The sequence below is a fragment of the Pteropus alecto genome, unplaced genomic scaffold, assembly GCF_000325575.1.
Source record: "Pteropus alecto unplaced genomic scaffold, ASM32557v1 scaffold311, whole genome shotgun sequence".
Classification (NCBI taxonomy): Eukaryota; Metazoa; Chordata; class Mammalia; order Chiroptera; family Pteropodidae; genus Pteropus; species Pteropus alecto.
Window position 1 is genome coordinate 1,181,078 of NW_006431916.1, and position 13,287 is coordinate 1,194,364.

The 13,287-nt window shown below is 33.4% G+C and overlaps 1 protein-coding gene and 1 pseudogene across 3 annotated transcripts in view; both read left to right on the top strand.

Moving 5' to 3' along the window:
• SENP5 (SUMO specific peptidase 5) overlaps nt 1–13,287 on the top strand; it is a 43,406-nt gene that overhangs the window by 24,601 nt on the left and 5,518 nt on the right. For all 3 annotated transcript variants that reach the window (XM_006906157.3, XM_015600317.2, XM_025041888.1), the window contains exons 6-8: nt 1,560–1,637; nt 10,242–10,379; nt 12,969–13,052. In XM_006906157.3, the coding sequence (XP_006906219.1) occupies nt 1,560–1,637; nt 10,242–10,379; nt 12,969–13,052 (300 nt within the window). The remainder of the gene's footprint in view (nt 1–1,559; nt 1,638–10,241; nt 10,380–12,968; nt 13,053–13,287) is intronic.
• Nucleotides 2,049–2,167, top strand: LOC112473677 (annotated as a pseudogene).

Sequence of the window (13,287 nt, forward strand, 5' to 3'; positions counted from 1 at the left end):
TTTTCACATTGAAAACCAGTCAGATTTGCTTCAGCCTCAAAGAGTGTGTTTATGTAAAATTAAATTAATGCTAGCAGTGAGCTGCACATTTTTTTTCCTAAATGGCAAATGGGTTAAAAGTATAGTTACATATTGAAACTCTTTAAAAATTTAATATATTAATTTTTATTTCTGGGCACTCAAATTGCCTGCTGGGCAGCCTTTGATTTCAACAAGCAAAACCTTTCCAAGTACTTTATAAACTTCTATAAATCTAATAATTTAAACAGGTAAATGTAATGAATCTCAGATTCCAACGCTATTTATGAATATAGACAAAATGTCATAACTTTGCACTTAAAATCGCACATCTGTTATGCATTTTAAATTGGAATCATGAGGCTAATCTGTCAGATTTTCTATTATGTCAAGTTCTCTTAATCATGAGAAAGTTTAAATTTAAACACATGATTTTTAACATAAAAGTATTTTCAAGGGTATAGTTTACTGTCTTTGCCTTTTTATTTAATTCTAAACCTTCATTGGATTGAAATGGCACTTAGGCAGTTCCCAGACCAACAGCATCAGCCATCACCTGGGAATTTAATAAAAATGTTAATTTTTGGACTCCAACCCACACCTTCTGAACCAGAAACTGAAGGTGGGGCCCAGCAATCTGTGTTTTAACATAGCATTTCCAGATTCTGATGCATACAAAGTTTGAGAATTACAGCTACTGAGATGTAGCTACTATAAGCCCTTTTTTATTGATATCTTAAGCTACATGGTTCTGAAAACAAATGTGCATCAGAATCCTCTGGAAGGTTTATAAAACCACATTGCTGAGTCCTGCCCTCAGAGTTTCTGTTTTAACGTAGGTCTGGGGTGGAGCCTCAGAATTTACATTTTAGCATGCTCCTGCTGATGCTGCAATCTGGTGACCACATCCTGAAAACCTCAGCACTAAGAGAACAATTTTATTATCTCAAGTGAGTCAAAGTTACTGCGTTAAGACCACAATAATTTACTATCTCAGATGAGCCGATACTACTTTATAAGCCAGAAATTTGAAGCCAAGGATGCAGGACATGATTCTCCATATGACCAGCATAATTCTTTCAGTGCTAGAAGTGATCATGCTAAAATCTTTTCATAGTTGTTATACAGCAAGAGTCTCTAAATTTACATCCTTCAAATGGAGTTAGTTTTATAGTCCATATCCCTTGAGTTCAAGGTAATCATTACCTCATTCTTTTATAGCCTCTTTCAACTTTATCACTTCATTTGGAGAGATTTGTCAGGTTGCTCCTCTACTTGATTGGATTCAGCTAATCTATTTACTACCCATTCCAGTTCTAATTATAGACCACAGCTGTAAGGTCATTCTAATGAAAATTTGGAACAAAATATTTTGTGAACCAATTAATATATTTTCTATATTTTGGTTATTATTTTAAAGAAGAAATTTTCCCTTACTTTTTGTCTGTATTCAAGGATTTTTACATTTCCATTTTCTTTTGAAGTTAAATCTGGGTAAAGCCTAATATAATCTGGGTGCTTATATTTGATGTTTCTTCTAGGTTCATTTTTTCAACAGCTTTTTTCATAGACAGCTGGTAACCAAAGGATATAATGGAGTAAAAAGATGGACTAAAAAGGTATTCTCTTTATTGCTTTATGTCCTAAATTTGAAATGCAAATGATAACCACTTTGGAAGGATAAGAACTTTAATATCAATATGATTTTAATTAGAAACAGAGTCCTTATGTGACAGTTGTTTTTTATCATTTGTTTTAAATCTTGTTTGAAAGACGCTAGTAAAATTGAGTCTGTCCACTTGATTGGAATATGCTGTAACAAAGCACTGGGCAGGAAGTTAACGATTTCTGCATTACTATTAGCTTAATGCTCAACTTGGACAGGACACTTCATTTATCTGGGCTTTTAGATTGTTTATTTATAAAACAAAATTATGAATCAGAATAATCCCTAAAGTCCCTTCTAGCCTTAATTTCTCTCTATATTCATTGACTATGCCAAAAACATTATTTTAAATGCCCATTTCTAAGTCTACGGCCATGCTACCCTGAACAAGCATGATCCCATCTGATCTCGGAAGCTAAGCAGGATCAGGCCTGGTTAGTACTTGGATGGGGGACCACCTAGGAAGACCAGGTGCTGTAGGCATAAAAAATTTAAAAATAAGGGATTGTAAGCTGACAAGGTCCTTGCAATCTGTGAGGTCAACCAAGGGTTGCCTTGCCTAAAAAAAAAAAAATTTAAAAGCCCATTTCTAGTTTTGATATTTTGACAAAATTACCAACAAGTTCAAATTCCACAGTCATAGGTCTAGAGAAAATGTAATTTTTTATTTTTTATAGTGGATAGGTTAGAGAAATTTAAGAATGCCATATCTGAAATATATGAGAAGGAATAAAAGACTAGAGAACAAAACAAAACAAAACAAAAGTAAGTTTTGTCTTAAGTAGTTGTGGACAGAAATAACTTTTTATAAACATTGCTCTGTAGGTAATATGTACAAGGCATCATCAGTAGTGCCAAGATAAATGAAATGTGGTTAAAGAGTACAAGTCTGGAGAAACAAATATAATGAACTCAGGAATCAGACCAGGTTTCAGATTTTAGTTCAGCCACTTAACTAGTTGTAAGACCCTGGGCAAATGACGTAATTTTTCTAAGCTTTAGTTTCCTCATCTATAAAATAGGAATATCAATAGTATGTAATTTGTTGTGAAGATTACATAATGCATGTAAACCACTAAGTACATAGTAAACACATAGTAACTGATAATCATTATTATATTATGGTGGTAGAAGCATGAGAGAAGGCTAGTGTAGCTGGAATGCAGATAACAAGAGGTTGGCATGAAGTGGTCCTAATCCAGAGATGTAGGGCCTCAAGATCTATGTTTTAAATCTTATCCTAAATGTGTAAAACTGAAAGCCACAAACAAACATAGAAAAACTCATAGACACAGACAACAGTTTAGTGATTACCAGAAGGAAAGGGGGAGGGGGAAAAATAGAAAAGGGTAAAAGGAGTCAAATATATGGTGATGGAAGGAGATTTGACTTTGGGTGGTGAACAGATAATGCAATATGCAGATGATGTATTATAGAATTTTACACTTGAAACCTATATACTTTTTTAAACCAATGTCACCCCAATAAATTTAATTTAAAAACTTTTATCCTAAATATATGGGAATCTATTGAAGGGTTTTAGGCGACATCATCCAGTTTGTAGTCTTTGCTCTAGCAGCACTGAAGAAGATGAATAAGTGGTGGGAGCAAAGTTGATATGGGTAGAACAGCTGGCCATTGTGGACTGATGTTATTTTGGATTAGAATGGTAGCTGTAGAAATGGGAGATGCAAACAAATATGAGTGTGATCTAGGAAGTAAAATTAACAGGATTTGGTGATGGGTTAATTATGGGGATGAGGGAGAAGAAAGTATGAAAGATGACTTACAAATATGTTGCTTGTACCACTGGATGGACTGTGGTGGTGTTTATATTAGAAAAATTGAGGACAACTAATTAGTAGGAGATTGGTTGAATTAAAAATATATGTCCATTTAATAGGAAGCTACTTAACCAGGAAAAGTTATGTAGATGAGGGAAGATGACCATATATAGTGTGGAGTGGAAAAAGGTTATAAATAGCATGGAAAAATACAGACATCCTTTGGAGATATTGCTGGTTTGCTTCTGGACCATTTCAATAAAGTGAATATCATGATAAAGCTATTCACATGAATTTTTTGCTTTCCCAGTGCATATAAAAGTTATGTTTACACTATACTGTAGATTAAGTGTGCAATAGTATCGTGTCTAAAAATAAATGTACATACCTTAATGAAACAATACTTTATTGCTAAAAAATGCTAATCGTATGAGCCTGTTGGAAAAATAGCACTGATAGACTTGGTCAGTGCAGGGATGCCACAAACCTTCAATTTGAAAAAAACATAGTGTCTGCAAAGCACGGGAAAGAGAAGTGCAGTAAAATGAGGTATGCCTGTACAGTCATAGAAAAATATCTGAATAATAAACAGCATGAGAGAAAAGGACTAAAATCAAGTATGTGAGTCATTTCATTAAATAGAATGAAACTAATCCTCTGGATCCTTTCAGATTGGATTAAGTCACAAAATTCATCTATATGCTGTATGGTAAGAAATAAAAGAATATGAAAAAGAAGGGTTGAAAATAAAGTGATATTTAAAGAGGTACTAGGCAAATGCAAACCAGAGGAAAGGAGTAGGAAAAAAAAAGGGTATAGCAATATTAATAGTAGATGAAGTAGAATTTAAGGTCAAAAGTAAACTGTGATCATTTCAATTTATAGAAGATACATCAGTGATTACAGAAGTATGAGGAGCTTGATAAAATAGTAATAGGAGAGACCTCTATCATAGTTGGACAAATCTAGTAGACAAAAAAATCATAAATAAAAATTTAAAAATACAACAAATATATTTGGTTTAATAGATATATACTAGATCTTTATACCTCTGAAAAAGAAGATATACATTTATTCCCGTGTCTGAGGAACATTTGTAAAAATTTGATCATATACTTAGACACACAGAAAATTACAATAATACATGTAATAATATATTACATATATTTTTTCTTGATCATAATTTAATTTAATAAAGATGACTAAATCTTAATTTGAAGATTTAACAGATACACATGTTACTGGATATAAACCTTGCATATAAAAGAAAAAAAAGGAAATTATACACTAACTGTATAAAAAGGTATGGAAAGGGGAATACATTTTAACCAACCACACGGGACATAGCGAAGCTATTTTAAGGAGAAAGTTAATGGCCACAAATGCCTTTATCCATTAAAGAAAAAATGAAAAATAGAATTAAGTACTCACTAAATTAGATTACATTAAGATAAATTATAGAATAAGGATTTGGAAGGCAGCTATGATCACCACTATACCACCAACACTATAGAATAAGGATTTGAATGCAACAAAAATGAAACAGTAGAAGTACTGAGAGAATCTGTAAGAGAATTTTTAAAAAATAATCTCAAAATAGTGAAGTCCATTCAGTGTACAAGTTAAGACTTAGATGCTATAAAGGAGACAATTCACTTACATGAAAAGTAAAATAGTTTTGCATTTAAAAATAGGAGCCATGTAAAAAGACAAATAGTAAACTGGGAAAAGTATTTGCAATTCATATCACAGACTAATTTTCTTAATGTATAAAAGGCTTCTACCAATCAATAAGAGAAAGACCCCACCAACTCAATAGAAAAATGGGTGAATATGAATGAAAGATTTATAGTAAAGAAAGCTTATTATTGGGTTCTTCTGGATATGTCTTCTGTCAGATCTATGTTTTGTGATTTTCTCTCAGTCTGTGGCTTTTCTGCTTATTTTCTTAACCACATCTTTTGATGAATGGAGATTTTAAATTCTAATGAAATCTAATTTACCATACTTTTTTGTTTTATAGTTTTTGCTTTCTTTATCCATTGTATAAATTATTTGCCTCAAGTTTTTTCTTCTAATGGCTTTAATTTTAGGTTTTATGTTTATATCTCTGATGCCTCTCAATTTTTGTGTAAGACATGAGGTGTAAGGGATCAAGGTTTTTTTTTTCTCGATATGTATATCCAGTTGTTCCAGTGTCATTTGCTGAAAAGACTTCTCTTTCAATTTCCAATTGACCGTTTGTGTGTAGGTCTGTTTCTGGACTTTATGTTCTCTTACACTGATCTCTTTGTTCTTACACTAATACTATACTGTCTTGATACTGTGTTTGTATAGTATGAATTGAAATCAGTATAAGTCGTTGGCCAGCTATATCCTTATTTTTCCAGATGTTTCAGCAATTCTGGGTCCTTTGCATTTTCACATAAATTTTAGAATCAGTTTGTCTGTCTCTGTTTTTTAAAAACCTGCTGGATTATGCTTGGGATTGTGTTTAGTCTATATGTTCATTTAGGGAGAATGGATATCTTAACAATATTAAGCCTTTCAATCCATGAACATGGCATATTCTCCATTTATTTGGGTCTTTCATTTTTCTTAGCAATATTTTATAATTCTTAGTGTACGGGTCTTGTGCATATTTTTAAGACTGTATCCTTAAGCATTTCATATTTTCGAAACTGCTATAAACAGATTTTTTAAAATGTTATCATCCAATTGTTTGTTGTTAGAATATAGAAATGCAGTTGATTTCTGTATATTGATCTTGTATCTTGTAATTTTGCCAAACTCACTCACTGGTTCTAGGAGCCTTTTTGTAGGTTCTGTGAGATTTTCATAGACAATCATGTCTGTAAGTAGTGACTTTTATTTCTTCCTTTCCAAACTGCATGCCATTTTTTTTCTTGCCTTATTGCTAGGACTTCTAGTATACTGTGGAGTAGAAGTAATGAGAGGACATCTTTGCCTTGTTCTCACTTTTTGGAGGAAAGCATTGAGTCTTTCACTACTATTTTTGATGTCAGCTATAGGATTTTTTGTAGATGTTCTTTATTAGGATAAGGAAGTTCCATCCTGTTTCTAGTTTGCCGAGAGTTTTTAATCATAAATGGATATTGAGTTTTATCAAATGCTTGTCCTGCATCTAAGGAGATGATCCTCTGGTTTTTCATCTTTATTCCTTTAATGAGACCCAAACTGCAAGAGCAATACCTAATTTTGAGACATGCCAGTCTCAGGGCCACATGATAGCTCTTAAAATTTCAGCTTGGTCATGACATAACTTCACTTCAGTTTATAGCACATTGGTTAAAGCAAATCACATAACAGGAGTACATTTCTTCCCCTGGGAGAGGCAGTGAAGCCACATGACAATAGCCAGTTCTGTATAATCCTCTTCTAAGGAGGGCAACAAATGGGATCAATAATACAACCTACCACAAACATCAATTAAAAAAAAAAAATTGTAGTTGACATATTAGTTTCAGATGTACAACATAGTGATTCAGCATTTATATACCATATGAAGTGATCCCCATGATAAGTCTAGTAACCATCTGTTGCTGTACTTAGTTATTATATGGTACTACTGGCTATATTCCCTATGTTGTACATTATATACCTGTGAGTTACTTTATAACTTTGCAGTTCGTACTTCTTAATCCTTTTCACCTTTTTTGCCAATTCTCCTACCCCATCCTCTCTGGCAACCATCAGTTTATTCTCTGAGTTTGTTTTGTTTTTGCATGTTCATTTGATTTTTAAATTCCACATGTAAGTGAAATCATACAGTATTTGTCTTTCTCTGTTCAGCTTATTTCACTTAGCATTATACCTTTTAGGTCCATCCATTTTGTTGCAAATGGCAAGGTTTCATTCTTTTTCATGGCTGAGTAACATACCATTGTGTGTGTCTGTGTATATATCTGTATCTCTCTCACATCTTTATTTGTCAGTGGACACCTAGGTTGCTTCTATGTATTGGCTATTGTAATTAATGCAGTGAACATAGGAGTGCATATATCTTTTTGAATCAGTGTTTTCAGTTTCTTTGGATAAATACCCACAATTGCTGGGTCTTATGGCAGTTCTATATAAAAATTTTTTAGCAATCTCCATACTGTTTTTCATAATGGCTGCACAGTTTATAGTCTCACCAACAGTACACTGGTGTTCCCTTTTCTCCACATCCCTGCCAACACTTATTCTTTGTTGTCTTTTCAGTAATAGCCATTCTCACAGATGTGAGATTTTGTAGTTTTTGTTTGGATTTCCCTGATGATTCATGATGTTGGCCAACTGTTGGCCATTAATTGACCATGCAGGTGTGCGTTTATTTCTAGGCTCTTCAGTTTTTTTCATCAGTGTCTTATAGTTTTCTAAGCACAGGTCTTTTACCTCCTTAGTTAAATTTATCCCTAGGTATTTTATTATTTTTCGATGTAATTGTAAATGAGTTTTCTTAATTTCTTTGATGGTCGTTGTATAGAAACACAATAGATTTATGGATATTTGTTATTCTGCAACTTTACTGAATTCATTTATTAGTTCTGATAGTTTCTTGGTGAAATTAGGATTTTCTGTATAGAGTATCATGTCATCTGCAAAAAGTGACAATTTTACTTCTTCCTTTCTATACAAATATCTTTTCTTTTTCTTGTCTGACTGCTGTGGTTAGGACTTCAGTACTATGTTGAAGGCGGGGCGCCTCCTCCCACATGCTCATGGCATGCACCCCGGGCCTGGCGTACTCAGGGCCTAGTGCACCCGGGGCCTGGCACACCCAGTGCACTAGTGCACTTGGGAGGCCTGCACACCCGGGATATGATCTGTCATTCCACTTGGGGCGTGAACCCAGGACCTTCTGCGTGTAAAACAGATGTGCTAACCACTACCCTATGGAGCCACCCTGCTTGATATGATTTCAGTCTTCTTAAATTTATTGACTTTTGTGGCCTACTATATGATCTGTTCTGGAGAGTGTTCCATGTGCACTTGAAAAGAATGTATATTCTGTTTTTAGATGGAATGTTTTGATTTTATTAATTCCATCTGGTATAATGTATCATTTAAAGCCAGTGTTTTCTTCTTGATTTTCTGTCTGGATAATCTATCCATTGTTGTATGTGGGGTGTTATAAAGTCCCCTACTATTATTGTAATATTGTCAGTCTCTCCCTTTATGTCAGTTAATATTTGCCTTATGTACTTAGGTGCTTCTATGTTGGGCGCATAGAGGCTTATAAGTGTTACATCCTCCTGTTGGATTGATCCCTTTATCATTATATAATACCCTTCTTTGTCTCTGCTTTCAGTCTTTGTTTTAAAGTCTATTTTGTCTGATATTAGTCTTGCTACTGTGACTTTCATTTCCAATATCTTTTTCCATCCCTTTACTGTGTGTGTCTAGTTCGGAAGTGAGTGTCCTGGAGGCAACATAGATATGGGTCTCACATCTCTCTTATATATATAAAGTTGTGTGTGTGTTCATGTGTTTGTATGAAAAATAATATCTTAAAAATATGAAAAAGCTCTGCAAAGATACACATTAATGTATATCTTTTTATCTGTATTTTCTAATTTTTATTTAAAAATTTTTTATAATTAAGAAAAAAGTTCCTTTTTGAGAAGCATATAAATTTCGTTTTATATAATATTCTATTTTAAATATGATTCCTTGTTTTAGATACTCAGAATTTTTGAACTGGAAAGGACCAGTTGTCTAATATTTCCTTCTATTTACCTCCCAGATTTATAGATGCAGGAACTGAAGAGCAGAAGTGCTAAAGTGCTTTGCTCCAAGGTCATATAGACTAGTAGAAGATTAATCTAGAGTGAGACATTATCTGAATATCAGAGAGCAGGGAAGGTTTGAGAACATTTCTAAGAATCTGATGTAGTTTAAAATATCTTTGTAATTGTTTTAACCTAAGAATCACTAAAATACTCTTTAAAAATTCCTGAAAAAATAAATTCATTCACTCTTTTACAAAATGTTTATTGAGCACTTACTAGTTTGTCATCCACAACTGGGAATTTGAGTGGAATAGCAAATATTTCTAGATTATAAAGGGCAAATCAGGATATAAAGGATATGTAAAGACTTATCGGGGATATTTTTCTCAAATTTACACCTGGGAGACCCCAGGTAGTAATAATAATAATAGCTAAGATTTATTGACTACTATAATGTGCTAAGCACTTTTTTGCATTTTAGATTCATTATCACTCTCAACTTCATAAGGTGGGTACTACTGTTACCTTTATTTTATATGGAGGAAATCAAAGCACAAAGAAGCTATGAAAATCATCTGGACAATAAGTAGAAGCAACACAATTTGAACTTGACATGACTTAATTTAGAGCCTGTGATCTACAGAGTCTGTAGAAAGATAAGCCTTACAGCCTATGCTGTTTTCCAATACCACGATTCCTTCCTAACTAAGAATTGAGTCTAAGTCAAATATGTACACAAGAAAATAAACATAAAAATAAGGGGCCAAGTCATATTGGGCAGTTGATAAGCACAGGTTTAGCAGGTTAAATGGAAAATAGTACTTTCAGCATCTTCAGTTTTTTTACTGTTGTATATATTAGCTTGGTAGTTACAAGCATGAGCTTTCTAAGGCCTGGGTTCAAATTCTGGCTTCACTACTTCCTAGTTTTATGATCTTGAGCAGGTCAAAGGTCAGGAAATGGAAGCTGCTGTTTGTTGTTGTTGATTTGGATAGCCTGTAGTGATGGCTGCATTTCTTTTTCTTTTTTTTTGATCAGGTGGATTTGTTTAAAAAGAGTCTTCTGTTAATTCCTATTCACCTGGAAGTCCACTGGTCTCTCATTACTGTGACACTCTCTAATCGGATTATTTCATTTTATGATTCCCAAGGCATTCATTTTAAGTTTTGTGTAGAGGTAAGTAAATATACTGCCTATTTTTTCTTTTACCTTGTGATCGACCAAATAATATGTTAGCTCTAGATATAACAGCAAAAGCCAATACCATAGAGGCTCAATTTCTGTTATAAAACCACTCTGAAATGTTGGCAGAGAAAAAGACTACAAGAAGACTCTCCAGATGGGGAGAGGTAGCTGCCTTGGAGATATATGCCTTTTTGGATTTCATCAGATTTTATTCTGCCTTTCCCTTAAAACTTCATTTTTAATGTGGATAGAATTATTTTTCCTTGGTTTCTTTTAGAGCTGAAATTTGCTTATATCTTCAAAATAACTTCCTTAGAAAGAATTATAACCCAGGGAATCAGCTGGTAAAATAGGAGAGTTCAACAAGATGGTAGGATACAAAGCAAGAAAAACCAGTAGGTTTCTTACATTAGTCCTGCACAGCAAAATCCTGTTAGAAAATTTAACGGAAAACAGGCAGATTTCATTTTCAAAAGCAACAAAGACATAAATTACCTAGGAATATACCCTAGCAAAAAATGTGGAAGTTTTTAAAGATGGAAAACTCTAAAGTATTTAAAGGAAATCTGAATAGATGGAAAGAAGACAGACTCAATATTGGAAAGAGATCATTTCTTCCCAAATTAATATATACCAGTTTCTGTCCTAATCAGTTTCCCAACAGGAGTTTGAATGAAACCTGATAAGCTCATTCTAGAAGTCATTTTGCAAAATTCATGTGCATGAACAGCTAAAACAGTTTTAAAGTAGGATAGTGAAGGAAGGAATATTTGGTTTACTAGATGTCAAACCGTATCACAAAGTTTTAGTAATTAAAACTATATCTATATTTACTTAGGAATAGACAAGTGTATTGGTGGTACAGCATAGACAATGTAGAAATAACATGTATATGTGGGAACTTAATACATGATAAAGTTGGGAAAAGACAGGCTATTCAATATATGCCATTGGGAAGAGTAGCTGTCTATTTGAAAAAGTAAAATATAGATCCTTACTTTATACTGTTTATAAAAAGAAATTCCAGAAGGAATAATGACCTAAATATAAAACAAAACTCTAAAAGTTAGAATAAAATATAGAAGATGTTATATTCTTAGATCTCCAAGACATTCTTACACAAAACCAAAAAAGCAAAAGACATAAAGGAACAGATTGACAAATTTGACCATATCATAATTTAAAACCTCTGTGTGCCATAAACCTAAAAGACGAGAGACAGACTTGGAGAAAATGTTTGTGACATATGTAATAATCACTATCCAGAAAATATAAAGAACTCCTACAAATGACTAAGAAAAAGAAGGGTCTAATAGAAATGGAAAAAGGATAAAATAAGTAATTTCTAGGAAAAATGCAAATAACAGTTAAACACATGGAGAGATGCTCAGCCTTACCAGAAATTTGAGAAATGCTAATACCGTTCCATTTTTTGCCTATTAGGAAAAGTTTGATGTTATTTAGGTGTTTGTGTGGGTGTTAGGAAACAGGCATTCTCATATTTTCTGGTGGAATGTATAAATTGATGTAGCCACCTGGACAATTGCAGTTCTAATCAGTTTTAAGTACTTTATAAATTAAAAAGATCTTACTGCATATTAGTTCTGTTTCTTGGTATCTACTCTATTAAAATGCATGTATACGCACAGGATGGGGCATGCACCAGTATATTCATTGTAGCATTATTGATAATATTGAAAAGCAAAACAACCTAAATTTAGCTTTACCAACAGATTAGCTAAATACATACACTATAGTATAGTCATACTATTAAACTGACCATAGCAGTTAAAAAGAATATATTAGATCTCCTTGTCCTAACATGGAAAGATCTCCAAGACATATTGAGTTTAAAAAAGCAAGTCACAGAATGGAACTGTATAACGTGTGTATTGAAATACAATACATATATGCACACATGTATATATGTATGTATATACAAACACAGACTTGTTTGTATACACATATGTACTTCTACTCATACTTCTCCACCTTCAGGGGGTTTATTTCATTCATGTAACCTCTGACTTCTTAGAAGAGATATACACAAAGAAGTTGAGGGCATAAGGGAAAATTTGAAACTCCAGTAGGCTTCATCTCCATAGAGATTTCAGCAATATAACTATAGAAACTGAATGATACCTTTACCTGCAGCTCTTAAAAATAAGGAGTATATGTAAAGCTGGAATGTTTGGTTTTGTTTATAGTTTGTTATTAATGATTTCTGCCACGAGTTCCTTCCCTTTATTGAGCATTGCCAGTAATTTTTAATTTTCAAATTCAGCAAGTTGACTTAACTGCTGAAAACGACTGACCATCTCATGAAAAGTTCTTATTAAAATATATATCAGTGTCCACAGTCTTAAGTGCATACCTGAGTACAGAGTGTCTGAGTCCTTCTTAACATTATGAAGTGAAAGGTCTGAAATAAAGTGCCAGCTTTAAACTTGTTCGTGCAAAAGACAAAGGAATAATGGTGAGGCCACAGCCTCCTTTTTTGCTTCTATCTGCTGTGGGCAGGTTCCATTTTTCACCAACTGATGGAACACAGCATCTGTGTTGTGGTTTCTTTTTAACCAGAATATAAGAAAGTATTTGCTGACTGAAGCCAGAGAAAAAAATAGACCTGAATTTCTTCAGGGTTGGCAGACTGCTGTTACAAAGGTAAGTATGTCATAAAAATGAAATCCAAGGGATGTCAAGGGGATGGAATTATCTTAGGGGTAGGTATCTTTAAAAGCATTTTTAGACTGGTGACGAATCTTCCAACAGAGTGCCTGGACCTTAGTTAGTATTTATCATCTCAGTTTCCCAGTGCTTGCTGGGAACAAGTAAATTCAGTCATTTCATTCCCAGGGCAGCTGCTAATGATATGGTTGCTCGATTGGAGGGGGGGGAT